The 26,313-nt window shown below is 53.3% G+C and overlaps 3 protein-coding genes and 1 pseudogene across 9 annotated transcripts; 3 read left to right on the top strand and 1 right to left on the bottom strand.

Annotated features, from left to right (window-relative positions):
* Window positions 1-73: 73 nt before the first annotated feature.
* taldo1 (transaldolase 1) lies at window positions 74-5,507 on the top strand. Its single transcript, XM_088612080.1, has 8 exons — window positions 74-350; window positions 3,546-3,669; window positions 3,753-3,860; window positions 3,944-4,075; window positions 4,208-4,383; window positions 4,470-4,667; window positions 4,747-4,892; window positions 5,213-5,507. Exons 1-8 carry the CDS (start codon window positions 254-256, stop codon window positions 5,243-5,245), a joined length of 1,014 nt encoding a protein of 337 aa, XP_088468206.1. The 5' UTR covers window positions 74-253; the 3' UTR covers window positions 5,246-5,507.
* Window positions 5,508-5,656: 149 nt separating this feature from the next.
* On the top strand, window positions 5,657-18,511 carry LOC148645848 (uncharacterized). 6 transcript variants are annotated; one of them, XM_088612074.1, is made up of 15 exons: window positions 5,657-5,841; window positions 6,880-7,062; window positions 7,592-7,773; window positions 8,075-8,206; window positions 8,283-8,421; window positions 8,510-8,696; window positions 9,155-9,293; window positions 11,708-11,875; window positions 12,229-12,266; window positions 12,974-13,003; window positions 13,866-14,032; window positions 14,740-15,119; window positions 15,239-15,335; window positions 17,115-17,298; window positions 18,252-18,511. In XM_088612074.1, exons 2-15 carry the CDS (start codon window positions 6,907-6,909, stop codon window positions 18,413-18,415), a joined length of 2,163 nt encoding a protein of 720 aa, XP_088468200.1. In that variant the 5' UTR covers window positions 5,657-5,841; window positions 6,880-6,906; the 3' UTR covers window positions 18,416-18,511. The 6 variants fall into 6 exon arrangements, with proteins under 6 accessions (XP_088468200.1, XP_088468201.1, XP_088468204.1 ...); XM_088612075.1 differs by having other exon boundaries at window positions 6,877-7,062; XM_088612078.1 differs by having other exon boundaries at window positions 5,657-5,867.
* On the top strand, window positions 17,329-17,507 carry LOC148645849 (U2 spliceosomal RNA; annotated as a pseudogene).
* A 153-nt stretch (window positions 18,512-18,664) lies between the features above and the next one.
* Window positions 18,665-24,771, bottom strand: gatd1 (glutamine amidotransferase class 1 domain containing 1). Of its 2 annotated transcripts, XM_088612081.1 has the most exons (8): window positions 24,525-24,771; window positions 24,350-24,426; window positions 23,137-23,242; window positions 21,839-21,946; window positions 19,615-19,706; window positions 19,439-19,532; window positions 19,232-19,343; window positions 18,665-19,126 (listed from the first exon to the last, which is right to left on the bottom strand). In XM_088612081.1, the coding sequence occupies exons 1-8, from the start codon at window positions 24,571-24,573 to the stop codon at window positions 19,120-19,122; spliced, it is 645 nt and encodes a 214-aa protein (XP_088468207.1). In that variant the 5' UTR covers window positions 24,574-24,771; the 3' UTR covers window positions 18,665-19,119. The 2 variants fall into 2 exon arrangements, with proteins under 2 accessions (XP_088468207.1, XP_088468208.1); XM_088612082.1 differs by lacking the exon at window positions 18,665-19,126 and having other exon boundaries at window positions 19,228-19,343.
* Window positions 24,772-26,313: the final 1,542 nt, after the last annotated feature.

The raw sequence follows: 26,313 nt of genomic DNA, 5'->3' as shown, positions 1-26,313 counted from the left end.
CAGCTGATTGGGGGAGGGTCGAGAGGGTGTGGTTTACTGGATGCTGCCCGCTGAGGCCCGCCCCTGGGAGGCGGGGCCCGGTGGCGCGGGCCTGGAGCTCTTCCGCCATTTTGTGGGAACTCGGTTGCTACTGCTCCGGCTCTCGAGCGCCGCCGTACAGCTGCGTGGTGCTGACGATCGCGCGTGGCTGCGCCTCGGGACTGCTCGAACCTCCCCACGTGCTCCATATAAAAGGGCCCCCCGCACCCCAGCCATGTCAGTCTCCCCGGACAAGCGGTGCAAGATGGAGTCGGCTCTAGAGCAGCTGAAGCGCTTCACCGTGGTGGTGGCGGACACCGGCGACTTCAACGGTAGGACGCGCGGTGGGCCCGTCGTTCTGTGGGGGTCCGGGGTCCGAGGTCCGAGGTGGCCCCGCGCGTGTTGTCCGTACACGGTGCCGCCGGGGGTGCAGACGGCGTGACCGAGCCGCAGCTGCCCGCTGCAGCCGGGCGCGGCCGCGTCCGGTCGGGCTGGGGGTTAGAGATTAGAGTTAGGGGTTAGTGAGTTAGGGTGATCGGTCTCCCAGCTGAGGCTGACACGCGTGAGGGGCTACACAAAAGTTTCGATCACAGTCGGAGAGAGGATTTTGTTGTGCAGTGTTTACTGTGCGCACTAGTGAGACCATTTCAGACACCTGTTGCAGTAGGAGCTACAGTCCCAGTGCAGTAGGATAGTCCAGTTACAGTAGGAGCTACAGTCCCAGTGCAGTAGGACAGTCCTGTTGCAATAGAGGCTACAGTCCCAGTGCAGTTGGACAGTCCTGTTGCAATAGAGGCTACAGTCCCAGTGCAGTAGGACAGTCCTGTTGCAATAGAGGCTACAGTCCCAGTGCAGTAGGACAGTCCAGTTACAGTAGGAGCTACAGTCCCAGTGCAGTAGGACAGTCCTGTTGCAATAGAGGCTACGGTCCCAGTGCAGTTGGACAGTCCTGTTGCAATAGAGGCTACAGTCCCAGTGGAGTAGGACAGTCCTGTTGCAATAGGGGCTACAGTCCCAGTACAGTAGAACAGTCTGTTGCAATAGAGGCTACAGTCCCAGTACAGTAGGACAGTCCTGTTACAGTAGGGGCTACAGTCCCAGTGCAGTAGGACAGTCCTGTTACAATAGGGGCTACAGTCCCAGTGCAGTAGGACAGTCCTGTTGACATAGATGATACAGTCCCAGTGCAGTAGGACAGTCCTGTTGACATAGAAGATACAGTCCCAGTACAGTAGGACAGTCCCGTTGCAATAGAGGCTACAGTCCCAGTACAGTAGGACAGTCCAGTTACAGTAGGAGCTACAGTCCCAGTGCAGTAGACCAGTTATGTTACAGTAGGGGCTAAAGTCCCAGTGCAGTAGGACAGTCCCTTTGCAGTAAGGGCTACAGTCCCAGTACAGTAGGGGACTGTAGTATTTCCCGTTTCTGTGAAAAATATGTGAATATTAGGAAGTATGCTGAGGGGCAGTATGTGAACAAGGCGCTATTGTTAATGGCCTGGCTGAGCTATTGTGTGTGAGAGACCTGAATGTCCTGTTGCGACATCAGTTTGCACAAGAGTGGTGAAGTGTTGCAAGGCTGCTGTGTGCACATCATCGCCACCACACAACGGTCATCCCGTCCCAAATCAATGTAATGAAAAGGTCCAGTTTTTACTTGACCTCCCTTGAACCTAATTGTAAGTGTTTTGTAGTTGCAGAGGAGTAGAACAGATGGCCCCTCTTTACACCAACAGTGGTGGGAGTGTGGAGCAGGTAGTATTCACCCTGGTTTTCATTGGCTGTAGGAGAGATGGTAGGTGCTGGAGCTGTACTGTTCTGGTAACTCACGTGCAGCACTGCAGGTCCTGACAGGCTCTGTTTCTGGTCCTTCTGCATTCAGCCACCAGGCGGCACCACAAAACCCTTAGGAAGCTGTAGACCAGGGCTGAGTTGAGCTGGTGAAGTCCACACGCTGTTGACAGTAGACAGACAAGGGGGGGGACACTGCCGGGTGTGTGTGCTGTACACGCACGCACGCATGCACAGGACACTGCTGGGTGTGTGTGTGCTGTAGAGAGAGACTGCTGGGCTTTGCAGAATCACGGTGAGTGTGTCTGTGTGTGGGGTGAGAGTAAGGATGCGGGAATCTGCAGAGTCACTGTGACTCTGGCTGTGAGAGAGCTACTGTCTGGCTCAGCCGCCTGTGCGGAGTCACTCCCTCCTCCCTGCTGTAATCCTCCTGAGCTGGCCAGGGCTCCAGCTGCACAGCACCTGTGACTGACTGACAGCACTGTCACACCTGGAGTGGATCAGACTGCTGAACACTGGGAGTGATGTGATGTGATGTTGCTTTATTAGCCCTATGCCATTTCTTGCATTAGGAATTCGTCTTTTCGCATACCCCAGCTTTTCTCCATGGATACACAGACAGGGAGAGAAGCCTGGGGTCAGAGCGCAGGGTCTGCCATTGTACAGCGCCCCTAGAGCAGTTAGGGTTAAGGGCCTTGCTCAGGGGCCCAACGGAGTAGGATTCCTCTGCCGGCCGTGGGATTTGAACTGGCAACCTTCCAGTCACAGGCGCAGATCCTGAGCCACAGAGCCACCGCTCCGCCCGTAAAGCTGGACAACTGGCCCGCGTTACCCTTGTACTGGATCAGACTTCTGTACAGAGGGAGTCTGACTGCACTGTCACACCTGGAGCAGATCAGACTGCTGTGCACTGGGAGTCTGACTGACAGCACTGTCACACCTGGAGCAGATCAGACTGCTGTGCACTGGGAGTCTGACTGACAGCACTGTCACACCTGGAGTGGATCAGACTGCTGTACAGAGGGAGTCTGACTGACTGCACTGTCACTCCTGGAGTGGATCAGACTGCTGTGCACTGGGAGTCTGACAGCACTGCCACACCTGGAGCAGATCAGACTGCTGTGCACTGGGAGTCTGACTGACAGCACTGTCACACCTGGAGTGGATCAGACTGCTGTACAGAGGGAGTCTGACTGACAGCACTGTCACACCTGGAGTGGATCAGACTGCTGTACAGAGGGAGTCTGACTGACTGCACTGTCACACCTGGAGTGGATCAGACTGCTGTGCACTGGGAGTCTGACAGCACTGCCACACCTGGAGTGGATCAGACTGCTGTGCACTGGGAGTCTGACTGACAGCACTGTCACACCTGGAGCGGATCAGACTGCTGTGCACTGGGAGTCTGACTGACAGCTCTGTCACACCTGGAGCGGATCAGACTGCTGTGCACTGGGAGTCTGACTGACAGCACTGTCACACCTGGAGCGGATCAGACTGCTGTGCACTGGGAGTCTGACTGACAGCTCTGTCACACCTGGAGCGGATCAGACTGCTGTACAGAGGGAGTCTGACTGACAGCACTGTCACACCTGGAGTGGATCAGACTGCTGCGCACTGGGAGTCTGACAGCACTGCCACACCTATCACACACCTGGGCTCTCCCACAGTGCTGGAGCTGAGCAGCGGCTGTAAAGACAGTAAAGATTAATTTCCTTCTCCCTGCTCTCCCTGCAGCCATTGAGGAGTACAAACCCCAGGACGCCACCACCAACCCCTCCCTCATCCTGGCGGCCGCCAAGATGCCAGCATACCAGCACCTGCTGGACCAGGCCATTGCGTACGGGCTGGGCGCAGGCGGGTAAGACTGGCGCCGCCGTGTGCGTGTGCCCGGAGGTGCGCGCCACCCTGGAGACTCACCCGCGCTGTGCCCCCCTGTTACAGGACGGAGGAGGAGCAGGTGACCAGCGCCATGGACAAGCTGTTCGTCAGCTTCGGCCTGGAGATCCTGAAGAAGGTCCCGGGAAGGGTGTCGACCGAGGTGGACGCCAGGTGGGTGCCCCGAGACGCTGGTGGCCCATGACGCTTGTAGGGGGATTGGGGCAGACGCTGACCCCTCCCCTCCGTCTCGCCAGGCTGTCGTTCGATAAGGAGGCCATGGTGGCGCGGGCGCGCAGGCTGGTGGAGCTGTACGAGGAGGCGGGCGTCGCCAAGGACAGGGTGCTGATCAAGCTCACCTCCACCTGGGAGGGAATCGAGGCCGGCAGGTGAGGAACCGGGGTGTCGGAGGGGTTTCCCTCGTAGTCGGGGGGTGCGTGCTGTCAGAGAGGGGTGCTCTGGGGGGAAGGGGGCTGTGTGCTGTCAGAAGCGGGGTGCTCTGTGTCGCTCTCTGTTTCCAGGGAGCTGGAGGAGAAGTTGGGGATCCACTGCAACATGACGCTGCTGTTCTCCTTCGCCCAGGCGGTGGCCTGCGCAGACGCCCACGTCACCCTCATCTCGCCCTTCGTGGGCCGGATCCTGGACTGGTACAAGGAGAACACGGACCGCAAGAGCTACGAGCCAGCTGAGGACCCCGGTACGAGCGGCCGCAGGGCAGGGCAGGCGGGGGGGGACGAGGAGGCCGCTGGATGGGCAGCTCAGGACTCCCCTGTCCTCCCGCAGGTGTGGTGAGCGTGACCAAGATCTACAACTACTACAAAAAGTTCGGGTACAAGACGGTGGTGATGGGCGCCTCCTTCAGGAACACCGGGGAGGTGAAGGCGCTGTCCGGCTGCGACTACCTGACCATCTCCCCGGCGCTGCTGGCGGAGCTGAGCAGGGACCACAGCCCGCTGGCGCCGGCGCTGTCCGAGCAGGCCGGTGAGTGGGGCGCCTGGGTGGGCTGGGGGCCGGGGGTGGCGGTGGGTTCCCCTGTAACTGCAACCCTGTAACTGTCCAGCTCAGGCCTGCGAGCTGCAGAGGGTGACGCTGGACGAGAAGGCCTTCCGCTGGCTCCACAATGAGGACCGCATGGCCGTGGAGAAGCTGAGCGACGGCATCCGCAGATTCGCCGCCGACGCAGTGAGACTGGAGACCATGATCAAGGTCAGACGGGGGGTCAGACGGGGCTGGGGGGTGAGTGGGGTCAGTGTGGGGGCAGGAGTGAGGAGGGGGGTCAGACTGGGGAGGAGAGCAGATTCGCCGCCGACGCAGTGAGACTGGAGACCATGATCGAGGTAAGACTGGGCGGGGGAGTGAGGGGGGTCAGCGTGGGGGCAGGAGTGAGGAGTGAGGAGTGGGGAGGTGCAGAAATTGGGGGTGACAGGTGAGAGGCGAGACTGTCGGGGGGGAATGTAAGGAGGGGAGGGTGGGGGGTTGGACTGGAGCCCAGGTCCAGCTCTGACCAGGGGTTCCTGTCTCCGCAGGAGAAGATGCTGAGCGCGAGGAACGGGAAGTGAGCAGGACCCCCATCTCCTGGACACCTGGGGTTTGACCTATGACCCTGGGTGGGGGACCAGGGGAGGAGGGATGACCCTGCACTGCGCTGGACTCGGGTGTGGGGGGGTGACCCCCAGTGTGCTCTGGCTCTGATCCTGATGGGGGCGTTGACGGGAGACTCGGTTCAGCTGTACCCCTCCCTCACGCCCTGAGCCGAACGAAATTCCTACATTCCTTACGTGCGTGTTAATTCCTTCAGAAATAAATCCAGTAGCTTTCTCACCTCTGGTCCAGTGTCTTTTTTTTTTTAAACCAAAGCCTCTGTAACCCTACACTTCTCCTCCTCTTCCTGTTCTCCTCTCTCCTCCTCCTCCTCCATTGTTCTCCTCTCCTGTTGGTCCAGTTCTGCCTCTTTCTGCGTCACTTTCTGGAACTGCTGCTGTCCTCCTTCAGCCTTCCTGCAAGAGGGAGAAACGAGCTCGCAGTGCAGGCTGAGACGGACACAACTGACACTCCAGAGACACTGGACACAACTGACACTCCAGAGACACTGGACTCACAGGACCCTCCAGAGACACTGGACACGCCACCAGACCTTCATACTGGAGACACAGGAGTGAGACAGAAACCGAGGGGTTTGGTGTGAGCAGGAGACGGGAACCAAAGCTCTCGGTGTGAGCAGGAGTGAGACGGGAACAGAGGGTCACACTGTGAGCAGGAGTGAGACGGGGCCAGAGGGTCTCGGTATGAGCAGGAGTGAGACGGGAACAGAGGGGTTCACTGTGAGCAGGAGTGTGATGGGCGGGGGGACCCAGTGTGAGTAGGAGTGACACAGGGCACGAGGGGTCCAGTTTGAGCAGGAGTGAGACAGGAACAAAAGCTCTCACTGTGAACAGGAGTGAGATGGGAACAGAGGGTCACACTGTGAGCAGGAGTGAGACAGGACCAGAGGGTCACACTGTGAGCAGGAGTGAGACAGGGATAGGGGGGCCCAGTGTGAACAGGAGTGAGACCGGTCCAGAGGGTCACATTGTGAGCAGGAGTGAGACAGGGCCAGAGGGGTTCAGTTTGAGCAGGAGTGAGACAGGGCCAGAGGGTCACACTGTGAGCAGGAGTGAGACAGGGATAGGGGGGCCCAGTGTGAGCAGGAGTGAGACCGGTCCAGAGGGTCACATTGTGAGCAGGAGTGAGACAGGGTCAGAGGGTCACACTGTGAGCAGGAGTGAGACAGGGATAGGGGGGCCCAGTGTGAGCAGGAGTGAGACAGGGCCAGAGGGTCTCAGTGTGAGCAGGAGTGAGACAGGGCCAGAGGGTCACCCTGTGAGCAGGAGTGAGACAGGGCCAGAGGGGTTCAGTTTGAGCAGGAGTGAGATAGGGCCAGAGGGTCTCGGTGTGAGCAGGAGTGAGACAGGGCCAGAGGGTCACACTGTGAGCAGGAGTGAGACAGGGCCAGAGGGTCTCGGTGTGAGCAGCAGTGAGACAGGGCCAGAGGGTCTCAATGTGAGCAGGAGTGAGACGGGGTCAGAGGGTCTCAGTGTGAGCAGGAGTGAGTAGATCTCAGCAGCAGTCAGAGCAATATCTTGCACTCGGAGGTGACAGTAGCGCTGTCACAGTAGCGCTGCATGTTTAACACACTTCTCTGTCTGTCCAGCAGGGGGCAGACCTGAGGTCAGTGGAAACGATGCCGAGCAGAGTGTGGGGGACAGCGGGGGTGTCAGCGTCACGCTGGCTGCTGCTGGTGACGATCTTCGGGCGTCTGGGGCGCCCCTCCGCAGATCTGTCCTACCTCGGCTCCTCGGTCAGTGTGCAGCCCCTGGGGCAGGGGGCCAGCCTGCAGGTGAGTGTCCCGAGCTGGGGGAGCAGTCAGTCCACTGACTGACCGAGCAGATAGGTTAGGAGGAAGGCAGAGACGCCTGGCTCTGCTCTGAGGCTGCTGACCAAGATTCCCGACTGACCGACACCTGGCTGATTCCCGACTGGACTGGACCGACACCTGGCTGATTTTACGCTGGGTCCGATGACCTGTGGTGTCGTGCACTGTCAAATAGGAAACGGAAACATCAGCTGTATGACAGGAGATGCTGAGTCTGTAGACGGACGACTGACCTCCCGCTGGCAACTGGTCTGGGCTGTGGGCTCATTAGGAGCTAATTGATCTAACAGATCTCAAGCAACTGTTTCCTGAATGCATCAGCTTCAACTACATGGCTTGGCAGCTTGTTCCACACCCCCACCGCCCTTTGTGTAAAGGCCTGTTCTTTTGAGGTCTTAAATGCACGTGCCTGTGTAGCTAACAGCAGTTTGACTGTCTCTCAGAGCTCCTCCAGCGCTCTGTGGCGACGCTGACCCAGGTCCTGTCTCTCCAGGTGTCAGTGCAGTACAGTGTACTGGCTGCCCGGCCCTGCCCTGCGGCCCTGCCGGGGATGTGTGGGGAAGACAACTGCACCTCCCTCGCTGCCCCCCAGGGCCTCACACCACACCCCGGCTGGTGTCTCCTCCGTGGGGGGGTTATCGTCCCTGGAAATCACTCCTCTCTACTGCAGCTGAGGTAATAACAACCTATAAGCCCCACCTGCCGGCAGTGGAGGGTGCCTGTGAGTCCTGTCCGTTACAGCATGTCCATCCGTCTGCCCACCGATGCACTCTGCTGTACCAGGCGTTCAGTGTCTTAATGATGATTCATTTACAGATTTATTACTCTCTCCCCTCTCATCCTCTTTCTCCTTTCTCTCCTCCATCTCTCTCTCTCCTCTCTCTCTCCCTCCTCCCTTTTCCCTCCTCTCTCTCTCCTTTCTCTCTCCTCTCTCTTCCCTCTGTCTCTCCTCTCTCCTCTCTCTCTCCTCCCTCAGGCCCAGTCTGTGCTGCTGGCGTGCTGCAGACAGAGCTGCAGTGGTTCTACCCCTCTCGGCCCAGCTGGCTCTGCGCTCCGACACCCGTGCTGTGAACAGCCCCCCGCAGGCGGCCCTCCTGCCCCCAGTCAGGTGAGTGTCTCTCAGCACCAGGCTGTGCACTGCGAGGGCACTGCAGAGCACAGCCTGATTGCTCTCTGCCTGCCAGGCTCGTTGCAAACTGCCCTCGCCAGATCAATCTCAGCGTGTGGGACGCGGACGGAGACAGGGTACGCTGTCGCTACGGGCAACAGGAGCAAGGAGAGTGCCAGCTGTGCTCCCAGCATGCCTTCCTGCAGATAGACGAGGTGAGGGGGGTAGAGGGCCAGGCCGTGCCCGAGCTGGGAAAGGGGCAGCCAGCCGACCCCCTGACTCTGTCTTGCTGTCTCTCTGCAGGAGCGCTGTGTGCTGAACTACAGAGGCTCTGGGCCCATGGGGCAGTTCTCACTGGAGCTGGTGCTGGAGGATTTCCCCCACAAGCCCCTCAACCTGACCCACGGCACCGACAGAGAACAAGGACTCCCCTCCCTGAGCAGAACCACAGACCCACTAAGCTCCATTCCACTGCAGCTCACCATCACTGGTACCGAAACGCCAAAATCATCGAAGTCATCTACAGAGCTGTAGACACCGTAGAGACACTCAGTCCAGCTCCTCTGTAACTTCACACTAACACTCCCTCATCAGAGCTGTAGATACTGTAGAGACACTCAGTCCAGCTCCTCTGTAACTTCACACTAACACTCCCTCATCAGAGCTGTAGATACTGTAGAGACACTCAGTCCAGCTCATCTGTAACTTCACACTAACACTCCCTCATCAGAGCTGTAGATACTGTAGACACTCAGTCCAGCTCCTCTGTAACTTCACACTAACACTCCCTCATCAGAGCTGTAGATACTGTAGAGACACTCAGTCCAGCTCCTCTGTAACTTCACACTAACACTCCGTCATCAGAGCTGTAGATACTGTAGAGACACTCAGTCCAGCTCATCTGTAACTTCACACTAACACTCTGTCAAACACTGTTCTCTTTCTCAGTGGAAGCTGCAGTTCCTGACTGTGACCCTGCGTCTCAGCCCAGGTTCACACGCCAGACGCCAGCAGGAGGCGCAAGCGTAGCTCTGCTGCCCTATGAAGAGCTCAACATCACTTTCTCCTCCCAGAGCCCTCTGGACAGGTCAGTGCTCTGTCTCCGAGAGCCAGGGATTGAGAAATCATCTCTGTTAAAGTGACCAGGACACTTTCAGACGAGGTGAAATTTTAAACTGCCCTTAAATTGCAAGGCGGTGGTGTGTGAATTCAGTGTTACTCCTGTGCTGAGATGAGAATGACAGTTTCAGCTCTGACTGTGGGCAGGGGTAGTGAACACACTGGCACAATGACACATGACATTTTCAACATGTCTCTGGCCCAAGCCGTAGTCCCCACCTGCTTCAACACAACCACCATCATCCCAATACCAAAGAAAACCACAGTGACATGTCTTAATGACTACCGACCGGTGGCACTAACACCTGTCATCATGAAGTGCTTCGAGAGGCTGGTCATGAAGCACATTAAGGACACCATTCCGAACACACTGGACCCGTACCAGTTCACCTCCCGACCCAACAGATCCACAGATGATGCAATCTCCATTGCCATACACACGGCCCTATCCCATCTGGACAAAAAGAACACATACGCAGGACTACTATTCATCGACTTCAGCTCAGCTTTTAACACTATCATTCCAGAGAAACTAGTCAAGAAACTCAGTGCACTGGGTCTTAACATCACCTTCTGCAACTGGACTCGGGACTTTCTGACAGGCAGACCTCAGGCTGTCAGGCTTGGAAACCACACCTCCAGCACAATAACTCTGAACACTGGGGTGTCCTAGGGGTGTGTGCTTAGTCCATTGCTCGACTCCCTCTACACCCACGACTGTAAGGCCAAACACAACACCAACTCCATCATCAAGTTTGCCGATGACACCACAGTTGTAGGTCTGATCACAGACAATGATGAGAGGGCCTACAGGGAGGAGGTCAGTCCTCTTACAACGTGGTGTAAAGACAACAACCTCACCCTCAACGTCAGCAAAACCAAGGAGCTGATCGTTGATTTCAGAAAACTGCAAAACAGACATGCCCTATCCACATCAACAGGACTGAGGTGGAAAGGGTCAGTCACTTCAAATTCCTTGGCGTCCATATCACCAAGGACCTCACAAGGTCTCTCAACGCCACCTGTCTGATCAAGAAAGCTCAACAGCGCCTGTACTTCCTAAGACAGTTGAAGAAGGTTAAGATATGTCCCCAGATCCTCACTAACTTTTACAGATGCACTACAGAAAGCACACTGACAGGTTGCATCACTGTGGTATGGCAACTGCAGTATTGCTGACCGCAAAGCCCCACAGCGGGTGGTGAAAACTGCCCAGTCCGTCACTGGGGCTGCCCTCCCATCCATACAGGACATTTATGACAGACGGTGCTTGAGGAAAGCTCTAAGCATCATCAAAGACCCCACACACCCCAGCTACAGACTGCATGACCCTCTACCATCTGGAAAACAGTACTGGAGCATTCGGGCCCGGACTACCAGTCCAGTGTTTTTACCCACACACTATCAAACAACTGGCAACCCACTGAAGCTAAGCAGGTGTGAGCCTGGTCAGTACCTGGATGGGAGAGCTCATGGGAAAAACTAAGGTTGCTGCTGGAAGAGGTGTGAATGGGGCCAGCAGGGGGCGCTCACCATGCGGTCTATGTGGGTTCTAATGCCCCAGTATAGTGACGGGGACGCTATACTGTAAACAGGCACCGTCCTTCGGATGAGACGTAAAACCGAGGTCCTGACTCTCTGTGGTCATTAAAAATCCCAGGGTGTTTCTCGAAAAGAGTAGGGGTGTAACCCCAGCGTCCTGGACAAATTTCCCATTGGCCCTTACCAATCATGGCCTCCTAATAATCCCCATCTATGAATTGGCTTCATTACTCTGCTCTCCTCCCCACTAATATAGCTGATGTGTGGTGAGCGTTCTGGCACACTATGGCTGCCGTCGCATCATGCGGGTGGAAGCTGCACATTGGTGGTGGTGGAGGGGATCCCCATTACCTGTAAAGCGCTTTGAGTGGAGTGTCCAGAAAAGCGCTATATAAGTGTGAGCAATTATTATTATTATTATTATTATTATTATTATTATTATTATTATTATTAAACTATTAAACTATTAAACTATTAAACTATTAAACTCCCAGCCTCACTTACGATCTGAACCTCACAGTGCCTTCTCTCTTACCAAAAACTCAAACACACATTGAAATCTACCTCTGCCTCACATGTCAAGAATTTCACTCCCCATAATTTTCTATCCTTTATATTCTGTTGATGTATGAGTTTGCACATCTGATCCTGTTATCTGTTGTTGTTTTGCACACTGCCTGTTGTCTCTGTCTTTCTTTTCTTATACAATTGTATTGTTGTTTTTTGTACTACTTATCGTCTGAAAGCTAGATAAATAGCATTTCGTTATACCATATACCTGTATATGAGTACAATGACAATAAACGAACTTGAACTTGATGTGGCTTTCACTGTACTCAGGGTGTCAGAAATCGCAGTCATTGGTCCTCCTGGCCTCCAGGTGTCAGCACTGCAAGAGGACAATACAGAGGGAGCAGGGCTTCTGGCATCAGTCAACATCATGTGGATCAGAACGACCAATCAGCTGCTCCTCCTGATTCCTGTCTGCTTCACTGTTAATACTGCCAGGTACCACTGACACTCTTTGTAACCGTTCACTCACTGACACACCCACTGTCACTATAACACACTCACTGATGCACTGACACTATAACACACACTGACTGACACACCCACGGTCACTGTAACACACTGACCGATGCACTGACACTAACACACACTGACTGACACTCCCACTGTCACTGTAACACACTGACTGACACTGATGTTCACACTGACACAGTAACACACTCACTGCATGACAGGCTGACACTGATGTTCACACTGACACAGTAACACACTGACACAGAAACACACTCACTAGGTGACACGCTGACTGCCTGATTGCGAACAGCTGAAGCTGAAGCTGTCCTGTGTTCCAGGTTCCAGTCAGAGTCCCGGTGCCTGTGGATTGAACAGAGTAAGGAGAGCCGTTCTCTTCCTGCTGTGCTGCTCTGCTATATTGTGTTTTGCTGTGATGTGTTGTGTTGAGCTCTGTTGTGTTGCTTTGTGCTTTGTTGTGCTGTGCTGTGTTCTGCTGGTTTGTGTTGTGCTTTGTTGTGTTTAGTTGTGTTGTGTTGTGCTGTGCTCTGCAGTGTTGTGTAGTGCTGTGCTATGTTGTGTTATGTTGTACCGTGCTGTGTTGTACTGCAGGTCTGAGCTGTGCTGTGCTGTGTTGACAATGCCTGTGTGTTACTGTGTTGTGCTATGTTGTGCTGTTCTGTGTTGTCCAGGCCTGTGTGGTGCTGTGTGTTGCTGCCATGTGTACTACAGGTGTGAGCTGTGCTGTGCTCTCTGTGCTGTGTTGTCCATGCCTGTGTGTTGCTGCAATGTGTACTGCAGGTCTGAGCTGTGCTGTGATGTGTTGACAATGCCTGTGTGTTGCAGTATTGTGCTATGTTGTGCTGTGCTCTCTGTGCTGTGCTGTGTTATTCATGTCTGTACATTGCTGTGTGTTGCTGATATGTGCACTGCAGGTCTGAGCTGTGTTGTGTTGACAATGCTTGTGTGTTGCTGTTTTGTGTTCTGTTGTGCCGTGCGGTGTTGTCCATGCCTGTGTGTTGCTGCGTGTTGCTGCAATGTGTACTGCAGGTCTGAGCTCTCTTTCTCTCTGTCTCTCTCTCTTAGGGAAGCCAGGCTCCGCCCCCCCCGGATCAGGTAACAAGTAATAAACCACCTGTTGTCATGGAGACAGTAATTACTGCTGCCATATCAGCATCTGCATTATTGCTATGAATTCACTCCCAAACTGTGAGCCCACATACCCCAACACCTCTCTTGAGCAATGAGGAGTATCAGTAAGCAGTGGGAGGTGTCTTCAGAGGGGGTGTCTGCGATCAGTGGGGGTGTCTGTGAGCGCTGGGAGTGTCTGATCAGTGGGTATGTCTGTCATTGGGGTGTGTCTGTGATCAATGGGGGTGTCTGATCTGTGGGGGTGTCTGTGATCAATGGGGGTGTCTGATCTGTGGGGGTGTCTGATCAGTGAGGGTGTCTTTGATCAGTGTGGAGTGTCAGTGGGGGTGTCTGTGATCAGTCTGTGTGTGATCAGTGGGGGTGTCTGTGATCAGTGGGAGTGTCTGATCAGTGGGTGTGTCTGCTATCAGTGGGGTGTCTTTGATCGGTGGGAGTGTCTGTGAGTACTGGGAGTGTCTGATCAGTGGGGGTGTCTCTGTCATCAATGGGGGTGTCTGATCAGTGTGGTGTGACTGGGATCAATATGGAGTGACTGTGATCAATGTGGAGTGTCTGCGATCAGTGGGTGTGACTTTGATCAGTGGGGGTGTCTGTGATCAGTGGGGGTGTCTGTTGTCATTGGGGTCTGTCTGTGATCAATGTGGAGTTTCTTTGAGCAGAGGAGTGACTTTGATCAGTAGGGGTGTCTGATCTGTGGGGAGTGTCTATGATCAGTGGGGGTGTCTGTGATCAGTAGGATGTGTCTGTGAGCAGTGGAGTGACTCGGAGAAGTTTGGATTTTAATAAAATAATGTCTCTCTGTCCCCCTCTCCATTATCATTCTCAGTGTTACAGTGTGGACAAGAAGCCATGTTTCTCTCCCTCCCTCTGTCCTCCATCCCTCTGCTCAGCCCCTCCGACCTGCAGCTCAACGACCCCTCATGCAACCTCACCGCAAACCACACCCACCTCCTTCTCAGCATCCCTCTCATTGGCTGTGGAACAAGGACTGTGGTATTAGACCCGCCCCCCAACACGTCTCTCTCTGTTCCACCCTCCTGTGTATCTGAAGACCCCTCTGTCCCTCAGCACAGTGTCAGTGTGTATTACCCCTCTCTCTCAGTGCAGTGTCAGTGTGTATGAACCCCTCTCTCTCAGTGCAGTGTCAGTGTGTATGAACCCCTCTGTCTCTCAGCTCAGTGTCAGTGTGTGTTAACCCCTCCGTCTCTCAGCGCAGTGTCAATGTGTACTAGCCCCTCTGTCTCAGCTCAGTGTCAGTGTGTATTTACCCCTCTGTCTCTCAGCGCAGTGTCAGTGTGTATTAACGCCTCCGTCTCAGTGCATTGTCAGTGTGTATTAACCCCTCCGTCTCTAAGCGCAGTGTCAGTATGTATTTACCCCTCTGTCTCTCAGCGCAGTGTCAGTGTGTATTAACCCCTCCGTCTCTAAGCGCAGTGTCAGTATGTATTTACCCCTCTGTCTCTCAGCGCAGTGTCAGTGTGTATTAACCCCTCCGTCTCTAAGCGCAGTGTCAGTATGTATTTACCCCTCTGTCTCAGCGCAGTGTCAGTGTGTATTAACGCCTCCGTCTCAGTGCATTGTCAGTGTGTATTAACCCCTCTGTCTCAGCGCAGTGTCAGTGTGTTTTAACCCCTCTGTCTCAGCGCAGTCTTGGAGTGCAGTAGTGCTGTGTGCTTCCTTGCCTGTCTCTCTCTCTGCAGGACGAGAACTCCCAGCTGGTGTTTGTGAACGCCCTGCGGACTCGCCCCTCTGCTGCCCCGCCCATCACTCGGAAGCCCAGCCTGCTGGTGCCCCTGGTGTGTCGCTTCAGCGCCAGGCAGCTCGGGGGCAACGTGGGCTATGAGATCTCCCTGCCTCCCGATGCTAAGGCTTTCGGGCAGTTCCACTTCTGGCTGGAGTTCCACCAGCCCAGCGAGCTGGCACAGCAGGGGCGCGGCCTAACCAGGGCGCTGCGCTCGCAGCTGCTGGACCTGCACGTCTGCGCCAACACCAGCGTCCCCCGGGCTGAGCTGCTGGTGGAGCGCTGCGTGGAGTCAGACCGGCCGGACTTCGCCCAGAACCTCACCATCATCCAGAGAGGGTATGGGGGGGTCAGGGGGAGAGTCAGGGGGAGACAGGGGGCAGACGGGGGGAAGACGAGGGCAGAGGGCCTGTCCAGCATCGCCGGGCGCCAACTCAGCTCAGCTCACTCTCCTCCAGGTGTGCCAGAAACGACACGCTGCAGGTGGTCACTCAGAACCCGACCCTGAAGGTCTACAGACTGGACCTGGGCAGCCTGTCTTACTCCAGCAATCTGGTGCGTCCATCTGCTCCCCTGTCTGTCTGCCTGTGTGCAAGCCTGTCCTCTATTTATAATCCACCTGTCGCTCTCTCCCTGTTTATAATGAACCATTGTCTCTCTGTCCAGATGTGTGTGGAGTACACTGTGCAGCTGTGTCTCTCAATTCAATTCAGTTCAAGGTTTTATTAGCATGACCGATGGGTACAATCAGTGTTGCCAAAGCAAATAAAAATAATAAAATTAACATGGAACAAAACAAAAAATAAAATAAAATCTACAGACATTTACAACAAGGACATATCATAAAATATTTATATATACTGTAGACAGATGGAGCATTATTGGGAGACAGACTCACTGTTCCTCAGGCTGTGACAGGAGATCACATACTGGGCTGCCAGTTCAACTGAGTTCCCTCCTCCCTCTCCCAGTAGGATTGGGACCCGTTGTGATTCTGGCAGGTGTAGGAACTCTGGGACTAGATTTCTGAGTTTAGGGAAGAATGTTTCTCTAATCCCAGAGTATCTGTCACAGTGCAGTAGGAAGTGCACCTCTGTCTCTATTTCTCCCCGCTGGCAGTGGGAGCACAGCCTGTCCTCTCTGGGCAGCCAGGTCTGCCTGTGTCGCCCAGTTTCTATGGCCAGGCTGTGGTCACTGAGCCTGTACTTGTCAGGGTCTGTTTCTTTTTGCTGTTTCTTATCTTGGTCAAATATTCAGCTAGTGTGTATTGTCTGTTTAGGGTTCTGTAGCATTCCAGTTTATGTTGTGTTTGTGTGTGTGTGTCCCAGTGTGTGAGATATTGCTGTTTGATCTGTGCTGTGATGTGGTTGAGTCTAAGTTGTGGTGCTCTAGCAGTGCTGTCCTGATGCTGGTTAGTGTCGGTGTGGCTCAGGTCAGTGAGCCTCAGGACCAGCTGGCTCAGGGGGCTCTGTTTTGGGCTCAGCTCTTTGCTCAGCAGGGCTTTGTGGTGGTCGGAATTTTGGTCGCTGTTCTTTAGGTGTAGCCAATACTTTAATACTCTCTTCTGTATGATTATCAATAGTGGGTACTGGCCTAATTCGGCCCTGCACCAGTTGTTAGGTGTTTTTCTCTGCACACGGAGGATGTTTCTACAGATCTCCATGTGCAGAGTTTCTGTGGGGTGTTTGTCCCATTGAGTGTTATCCTGGTCTGTGAGGGGACCCCACACTTCACTGCCGTATAGGGCAATGGGTTGGATTACACTTTCAAATATTTGGAGCCAGATTCAGGTCAGGTCTTGTCCAGATTCTCTCTCTCTCTCCAGATGTGTGGAGTGCACTGTGCAGCTGTCTCAATTTCAATTCAAGGTGCTTTATTAGCATGACCGATGGGTACAATCAGTGTTGCCAAAGCAAATAAAAATAATGAAATTCACATGAAACAAAACAAAAAAATAAAAGTAAAATAAAATCTAAAGACATATTACAGACATTTACAACAAGGACATATCATAAAATATTTACATATACTGTAAATGTATTGAGCATTATTGGGAGACAGACTCACTGTTCCTCAGGCTGTGACAGGAGATCACATACTGGGCTGCCAGTTCAACTGAGTTCCCTCCTCCCTCTCCCAGTAGGATTGGGACCCGTTGTGATTCTGGCAGTTGTGGGAACTCTGTGATTAGATTTCTGAATTTAGGGAAGAATGTTTCTCTAATCCCAGAGTATCTGTCACTCTCTCTCTCCACATGTGTGGAGTGCACTGTGCAACTGTGTTTTTCTCTCCAGATGTGGAGTGCACTGTGCAACTGTTTCTCTCCCTCTCCAGATGTATGTGGAGTGCACTGTGCAGCTGTGCCTGGCCCTGAGCAGCTCCCAGAGCTGTCCATCCAGCTGTGGGCCGTCTGCTAGCCGCTCTGTGGTCGACTCCGTCGTGTCCCGGTTCTACAATGTCCGCTCCAGCCCCATCTACATCAGCGACGTAGGCTCGGCCCAGCCCACAACACAAGCAGGTCAGGCTGCATACAGAGACAGAGATGGAGGGCGCTTCTATCCTATGGCTCAGATCATGTGCAGTTTCTGTTCTTATCAGTTTAATATCTGATAGGCCACCTATGAGGGGGTACACAGATTTTTGGTATGTGGAGCTGGATCAGGGGCATGCCTCTTCCACTTCTGCATGGACTGGTATTGCAGTGTTTGGGCAGTGCGGTGGCTCTGTGGCTCAGGATCTATGCCTGTGGCTGGAAGGTTGAAGGTTCTTGAAGGTTTGTATCCCGCGGCCAGCAGAGGAATCCTACTCTGTTGGGCCAAGTCCAAGAAATTGTATACGGCCAATAAAGTGATCTTATCTTAGGAGCTCATTTGCCATATGCCCAGGTGCAACGGGAATCTTACTCATGCTGGCCTCTCAGGAAATGCACTATACAACGGCGAGAGGAGAGAGACATAAATACAAACACAACAATTAATAATAAAAATAATAAATACATGCAGCTCTCCAGGGCCACTGGCAGAGAATTGTTAAAACAAGCTACAGTGTATCGTTCAGTGGCATCAGTAACGCTGGGTTAGGGTTAAGTAGAATCAGCTGTGGTCCATTCTGTACAGCAGAAATCCAGCAGGTTGTGCAGTGGTACTGGGAGTTTCAGTGACTCAGAAGTCGTCTCTCTCCCTCTCTGGTGTTGCACATCCAGCGACTGCACATTCACGCGGATGCCTGTGTACCTGGCAGCTGGGTGCTTGAGACGCAAAGTCAAGTCCTTTCTGTCTGCACTGACAGCAGGTCCCAAGCCCTGAATCTCAGGTCCAGCAGTGCTCAGGGCAATCACAGGTGACTTTTTACACAAGAAACCCAACACCACACAAAACTAAACAACGGAACCGAGAGCTCGCGTGACAGGTGGCCGGCGATGCCCACAGGCCGGCCACTGGGAACCGACGCCTCTCCTCCCTCTGCCTGCAGGCGCGGTGGGCAGCTCAGGCAGACCCGTTGGCCTGGCGGTGGGGCTGACCATAGGGGGCGCTGTGCTGTTCCTCCTGGGGGCGGTTCTGCTGCTGTGGAAGCAGGGGTGCAGGCGCTGGACCCGACGGCGTGGCCTGCTGACCTCCCTCGTGGACACGGACTGACCGCCACCGCCTGCACTCGAACCCTGGTCCTGCAGGCCTGGCGGCGCTCGGAGGTAGTGCTACAGTACAAATAAAATGACCTTTTCGATGCTCTTACTCGTGTTGTGGCCTGTGAGTATGACAGAGGTCCAGCTCGTCCCCATTGCTCCTGCAGCTGCGTGGACACACGCTGGCGGGGACACCCATCACTCCACACTGCGCCCCGTCCCCAGAGGACATCACAGGCAGACAAACCACGCTTGACCACACCACTGCTTCAAGATTTATTCAGGCTTCTCTACACAAATCACTTTAAAACATCAACACTCCTGCGGGGCAGTCCAGCATCACTCAACACACAATCCAGCTGGACACTCCTGCGGGGCAGTCCAGCATCACTCAACACACAGTCCAGCTGGACACTCCTGCGGGGCAGTCCAGCATCACTCAACACACAGTCCAACTGGACACTCCTGCGGGCCAGTCCAGCATCACTCAACACACAGACCAGCTGGACACTCCTGCGGGGCAGTCCAGCATCACTGAACGCAGACCAGCTGGACACTCCTGCAGGCCAGTCCAGCATCACTGAACGCAGTCCAGCTGGACACTCCTGCGGGCCAGTCCAGCAGCAGTCAGCACACAGTCCAGCTGGACACATGTTCTCTGTCCAGGGTTGGAGGGGGGTGGGGGATGGGGGAGACAGAAGGGTCCCGAGGGCGGCATCACTTCCTGCAAATGCAGAGCAGAGGAGAGTCCAGTGAGCAGAACCGACCCGGCAGGCTTGTGCTGCAGCTTCTGGACTGGACACTCCTGGCCGGACCGGGCCTCTCTCACCTGCTGCCACAGAGCAGGATCAGGTTGTTGACTGCAGCTGCAGTGGACTGAGAGTTCTGACCCGTGATCAGGTGCCGGTCCAGAACGATGTGGACGGCGTCCTCCTGACTGGCTGTGGAGAGAGGAGGAGAGGGGAGGCCTGGTCAGCGAGGTGCGCTGGACAGGGCCTGCATGGCAGCTCGGGTCTCGGACTCGGGCCCGACTGACCGGCGTAGGCGGCGCCGCAGTCCTTGGCGAAGTCCTCCACGATCAGCGGCAGGCTGGCGAAGTCCAGGCGGCGCACCAGCTCGCAGACTGAGGGCTGAGAGAGACGGCAGGCAGCGGTCAGCGGTCAGCGGTCAGCAGCGGCAGCCGCAGACCCCAAGCACCCCCCGGCTACCCACCCCTGTGAGGCTGTACCCTCTGAAGATCCAGGCCTGCCCCTCGGTGGCACAGCACAGCGCCGCCACGCCCTGGCCCACCGCACACACCGGCTCTGCAGGGACACGGGGACAGAACTGTCTCACACCAGGAACACACTCACACACACAGACACACACCGGCTCTGCAGGGACAGGGGGACAGAACTGTCTCACACCAGGAACACAGACACACACCGGCTCTGCAGGGACAGGGGGACAGAACTGTCTCACACCAGGAACACACTCACACACACAGACACACTCACACACACAGACACACACCGGCTCTGCAGGGACACGGGGACAGAACTGTATCACACCAGGAACACACTCACACACACTCACACTCACACACACAGACACACTCACACACACACACCGGCTCTGCACAGGGGCAGGACTGTATCACACCAGGAACACACTCACACACACAGACACACTCACACACACACACCGGCTCTGCACAGGGGCAGGACTGTATCACACCAGGAACACACTCACACACACAGACACACTCACACACACACACCGGCTCTGCACAGGGGCAGGACTGTATCACACCAGGAACACACTCACACACACAGACACACTCACACACACAGACACAGACACACACCGGCTCTGCAGGGACACGGGGACAGAACTGTATCACACCAGGAACACACTCACACACACAGACACACTCACACACACAGACACACACCGGCTCTGCAGGGACACGGGGACAGGACTGTATCACACCAGGAACACACTCACACACACAGACACACTCACACACACAGACACAGACACACTCACAGACACAGACACACACCGGCTCTGCAGGGACACGGGGACAGGACTGTATCACACCAGGAACACACTCACACACACAGACACACTCACAGACACACACCGGCTCTGCACAGGGGCAGGACTGTATCACACCAGGAACACACTCACACACACTCACAGACAGACACACACCGGCTCTGCACAGGGGCAGGACTGTATCACACCAGGAACATACACACACTCACAGACACACTCACACACACAGACACACTCACACTCACAGACACAGACACACACCGGCTCTGCAGGGACACGGGGACAGAACTGTATCACACCAGGAACACACTCACACACACACTCACGGACACAGACACACACCGGCTCTGCAGGGACACGGGGACAGAACTGTATCACACCAGGAACACACTCACACACACAGACACACACACACTCACGGACACAGACACACACCGGCTCTGCACAGGGGCAGGACTGTATCACACCAGGAACACACTCACACACACAGACACACTCACACACACAGACACAGACACACTCACAGACACAGACACACACCGGCTCTGCAGGGACAGGGGGACAGGGGGACGGGCAGGACTGTCTCACACCAGGAACACACTCACACACACAGACACACTCACACTCACGGACACACACTCACAGACACAGACACACACCGGCTCTGCACAGGGGCAGGACTGTATCACACCAGGAACACACTCACACACACAGACACACTCACACACACAGACACAGACACACACCGGCTCTGCACAGGGGCAGGACTGTATCACACCAGGAACATACACACACTCACACTCACGGACACACAGACACAGGGACACACACTCTATCTTATGCATTAGGATGGAAAACATCACATTTTGATATGTGCATGGCTTATTCCAGAAAGCATGCATAGTAGCAGTTGGAAACGGTTTGTTGATTTTGGATTTTCACGGACACATTATTATCATAATGTGTATAATTGTTGTTGTTGTTGTTGTTGTTGTTGTTCTTATTACTACTACTACTAAAAATAATAATGAACAGATACAAACTCAAATTAATAAAGGCGTTTCTGAAGAAGGTTTGGATTTGGATCTGAAAGCGCTCAGGGAATGACTGGTATTCATGGACACAGACACACATCGGCTCTGCAGGGACACAGGGACAGGAGCAAGACTGTCTCACACCAGGAACACACACAGACACACTCATAGACAGACACACACCGACTCTGCAGGGACACAGGGGCAGAACTGTATCACACCAGGAACACACACGGACACACATAGATACACACTCTCACAGACGTACATAGACACACAGACACACAAACACATAGATATGCACTCTCACAGAGACACAGACACACACATGGACACACACGCACATATGTGCACAGACTCACTCTGCTCAGAGCTGAAGTGGGTCAGAATCCTGGCCAGCGATCCGCTGTGGGCCAGGTCCGTCAGCGCCCCGGGACAGTCTGGGATCAGCAGGGCATGGTACCGGGCGCCTGCGCACAACACACACAGACGATACAAAAACACCGCCAAACACACAGTGTGTCTGTCTCTATAGTACAGTGCAGCAACTGTGTGTGTCTCTACAGTGTAGTGCTGTGTGGGGGGGTGTCAGTGACAGTGTGTGTGTCTCTACAGTGCAGTGTCAGTGAGTGTGTCTGCAGTGTCAGTGACTGTGTGTGTGTGTCTCTACAGTGCAGTGAGTGTGTGTGATGTCAGTGTCAGTGTGTCTCTCTACAATTCAGTGAGTATGTCAGCAGTGACAGTGTGTGTAGTACAGTGTGTCTGTAGTGTCAGTGTCAGTGTGTCTCTCTACAGTGCAGTGAGTGTGTCAGCAGTGACAGTGTGTGTAGTACAGTGTGTCTGTAGTGTCAGTGTCAGTGTGTCTCTCTACAGTGCAGTGAGTGTGTCAGCAGTGACAGTGTGTGTAGTACAGTGTGTCTGTAGTGTCAGTGACAGTGTGTCTCTCTACAGTGCAGTTTCAGTGTTTCAGTTCAGTGACAGTGTGTGTGTGCAGTGTCAGTGTCTCTACAGTGCAGTGACAGTGTGTGTGGTGTCACTGACAGTGTGTATAGTGTGTGTGTCTCTACAGTGGTGACAGTGTCTGCAGTGTCAGTGACAGTATGTCTCTACAGTGCAGTGAAAGTGACAGTGTGTGATGTCAGTGTGTCTGCAGTGCATGTGGTGTCAGTGTCTGTGTCTCTACAGTGCAGTGACAGTGTGTGTGGTGTCTGTGTCTCTACACTGCAGTGACAGTGTGTGTGTCTCTACACTGCAGTGACAGTGCGTGTGATGTCAGTGTGTCTGCAGTGTCAGTGACAGTGTGTGTGCCTCTACAGTGCAGTGACAGTGTGTATGTGATGTCAGTGTGTGTGTCTACAGAGCAGTGACAAGTGTGTATGTCTGCAGTGTCAGTGACTGTGTGTGCAGTGTCAGAGTGTGTCTCTAAAGTGCAGTTTCAGTGTGTACAGTTCAGTGACAGTGTGTGCGCAGTCTGTCTCTACAGTTTCAGTGACTTTGTGTGTGTCTACAGTGCAGTGACAGTGGATGTGTGTCTCTACAGTGGGGTCAGTGACAGTGTGTGTGCAGTGTCAGTGTCTCTACAGTGTCAGTGACAGTGTGTGTGGTGTCAGTGACAATACAGTGAAAGATGCTCCAGTATAGTGCAGCACAGCTTGCTAACCGTCAATTGACTCCAGTTTGGCTGGATTGGCGTAGGGCTTAACGCTGAAATCCTGCACCCAGCGGGCACTGGTCTCGTCCACACCCACAAAATCAATAGCCTTGCCCTTTCAGACAGACACAGACACTAGGTTATTCACATCCACAACTGTTAGCACCTGTACCTCTTGTCCCAGTAAAAACAATGGCCTTGTGCTCTAACTGTTGTGTCCCCCTGTGTCGTGTGTCAGTCTGTCAGTCTGTCCCATATGTCTGTGTCAGTCAGTCAGATCCCCTATGTCTGTGTATCAATCAACCGGTCAGTCTGTCTGTCCCCTATGTCTGTGTGTCAGTCAGAGTCTGTCCCATATGTCTGTGTCAGTCAGTCAGATCCCCTATGTCTGTGTATCAATCAACCGGTCAGTCAGTCTGTCCCCATTGTCTGTGTGTCAATCAGTCAGTCAGTCTGTCCCCGTAGTCTGTGTGTCAATCAGTCAGTCAGTCTGTCCCCATTGTCTGTGTGTCAATCAGTCAGTCAGTCTGTCCCCGTTGTCTGTGTGTCAATCATTCAGTCTGTCCCCGTTGTCTGTGTGTCAATCAGTTAGTCAGTCTGTCCCCGTTGTCTGTGTGTCAATCAGTTAGTCAGTCTGTCCCCGTAGTCTGTGTGTCAATCAGTCAGTCAGTCTGTCCCCATATTCTGTGTCAATCAGTCAGTCAGTCAGTCTGTCCCCATTGTCTGTGTGTCAGTCAGTCAGTCTGTCCCCATTGTCTGTGTGTCAGTCAGTCAGTCTGTCAATCAGTCAGTCTGTCCCCATTGTCTGTGTGTCAATCAGTTAGTCAGTCTGTCCCCGTTGTCTGTGTGTCAATCAGTTAGTCTGTCCCCATAGTCTGTGTGTCAATCAGTCAGTCAGTCTGTCCCCATTGTCTGTGTGTCAATCAGTTAGTCTGTCCCCATAGTCTGTGTGTCAATCAGTCAGTCAGTCTGTCCCCATTGTCTGTGTGTCAGTCAGTCAGTCAGTCTGTCCCCGTTGTCTGTGTGTCAATCAGTCAGTCTGTCCCCATTGTCTGTGTCAATCAGTCAGTCAGTCTGTCTGTCTGTCCCCGTGTCTGTTTGTCAGTGTGTCTGTGTGTCAGTCTGTCAGTCCCCCTGTGTCTGTGTGTCAATCAGTCTGTCTGTCCCCCTGTGTCTGTATGTTAGTCTGTCTGTCCCGTGTCTGTGTCAATCAGTTTCTCACCCCTGGTGTTGCCGTCTGCACATTGAAAGCGGAGCTGCAGAGACTGAAAGCCTGGAGAAACGACTGGGCAGACACTCCTGAAGGAGAGAGGAGAGAGCATCATCATCATTTCCAACCTAATAACGATAATAACGATGAGTAGCGGCAGCAGTAACAAATTTAATAACAATCTCACCCTCCGGAGCGGCGCTGGTCACGATCAGACAGGTCGGTTTTGAAGACATTTCAATACCAACAATCACTCAATCCCTCGCTGTCCTCTGGAAGACCGACACAGACAGTTTGACTTTAGTCCACTAGCAGCGAAAGGAGAATAGGGATTCCCGCAACACACAAAAGGAGGAGAAGCGAAATGTTATTTGAACACCGAAATAAGAGAAGTTGTCCCCGCCGCTCATCCTTCCCCCCAGGAAACACTAAACTCCCACACCAGAGTTCCGTTTTGCTACTGACAGAGTAGCAGCCTCCAGTGCGAGAGTGGTGTATTATTATTATTATTATTATTATTATTATTATTATTATTATTATTATTATTATTATTATTATTGTTGTTGTTGTTGTTGTTGTTGTTGTTGTTGTTGTTGTTACTACTATTACTACTACTACTACTACTACTACTACTACTACTACTACTAAAAATAATAATGAACAGATACAAACTCAAATTAAAGGCGTTTCTGAAGAAGGTTTTGGATTTGGATCTGAAAGCTCTTCAGGGAATGACTGGTATTCTCGGGGATTCAGTTGCAGGGCTCTGGGAAACAGCAGGAAAGCCCACAGAGTATAAACAAGCTTAGAGGACAGACAGGAGACCAGAGTCAGACAAACAAAGGTTGCAGATAATAACTTAGACAGGTACTGAGGTGCTGAGCCATGCAGAGCCTTATAAGGAGAGCATGAGGATTTTAAAACTAAACCTGACAGGAAACCAGTGCAAGGACTCCAGGACAGGAGTAATGCCCTAGACCTGGTCAGGGGTCAGGCTGCTGAGTTCTGGACAGACTGGAGTTTGTTCAGTGTGGCTTTAAACACCCCTGAGAGTAGGGCAGTGCAGTAATCAACCTGAGAGACGACGAGCAGCTTTCCTGCTCCAGTCAGAGACATCACAGGAGCTGCTGTGATTCTCCACAGCATCACTGACCTGCTACAGTTGGAGACATCACTGGACATATGCTGGCGCTATTTCAGAGATTGAAGAATTATATTTTTATGGTATCTGCACATGTGGGTCAGAGGTCAAGCCTGGATGAAATATCACCCCCCAGTTCTTCAGATTAGACTGAAATTCAAGGACATTGCCATAAAGACAGGGTCAGCATTGGCTTTAGATAGGTGGATGGAGGAGCTATCCGTTCTAAACCATGACTTCAGTCTTGTCAGAGTTTAAATAAAGGAAATTGAATGATCCAGGATTTTATGTCAGAGATGCGATTAGAGAGAGAAGAGACAGTCACAGCAGTGTCGGGTTTGGAAACATATTTGAGTATCAGTGGCACAGAAAATATCATTCAGACCATGTGATTTCAATGATTTCAATAACTGACCAAGTGGTAACATGTAAATGTTGAATAGGAGAGGACCCAGTACCGAGCCCTGAGTATCAATTGAAAATAAATATTTTTATCACTCTCACCATTACAAGAATACTGGTTTATACTGGGAGACATGCATGTTTACAAGTGAGTAATTTGCCTCTACAGTATCTCCAGCTCTGATGAGGGAGTGTTAGTGTGAAGTTACAGAGGAGCTGGACTGAGTGTCTCTACAGTATCTACAGCTCTGATGAGGGAGTGTTAGTGTGAAGTTACAGAGGAGCTGGACTGAGTGTCTCTACAGTATCTACAGCTCTGATGAGGGAGTGTTGGTGTGAAGTTACAGAGGAGCTGGACTGAGTGTCTCTACAGTATCTACAGCTCTGATGAGGGAGCGTGTGAAGTTAGAGATTAGTTTTCAGTGTGTGTTCC

Source organism: Lepisosteus platostomus, chromosome 18 (assembly GCF_059453375.1).
Source record: "Lepisosteus platostomus isolate fLepPlt1 chromosome 18, fLepPlt1.hap1, whole genome shotgun sequence".
Taxonomy (NCBI): Eukaryota; Metazoa; Chordata; class Actinopteri; order Semionotiformes; family Lepisosteidae; genus Lepisosteus; species Lepisosteus platostomus.
Note: the sequence above shows the minus strand (reverse complement) of the source record. Positions and strands in the feature narration are given on the sequence as shown.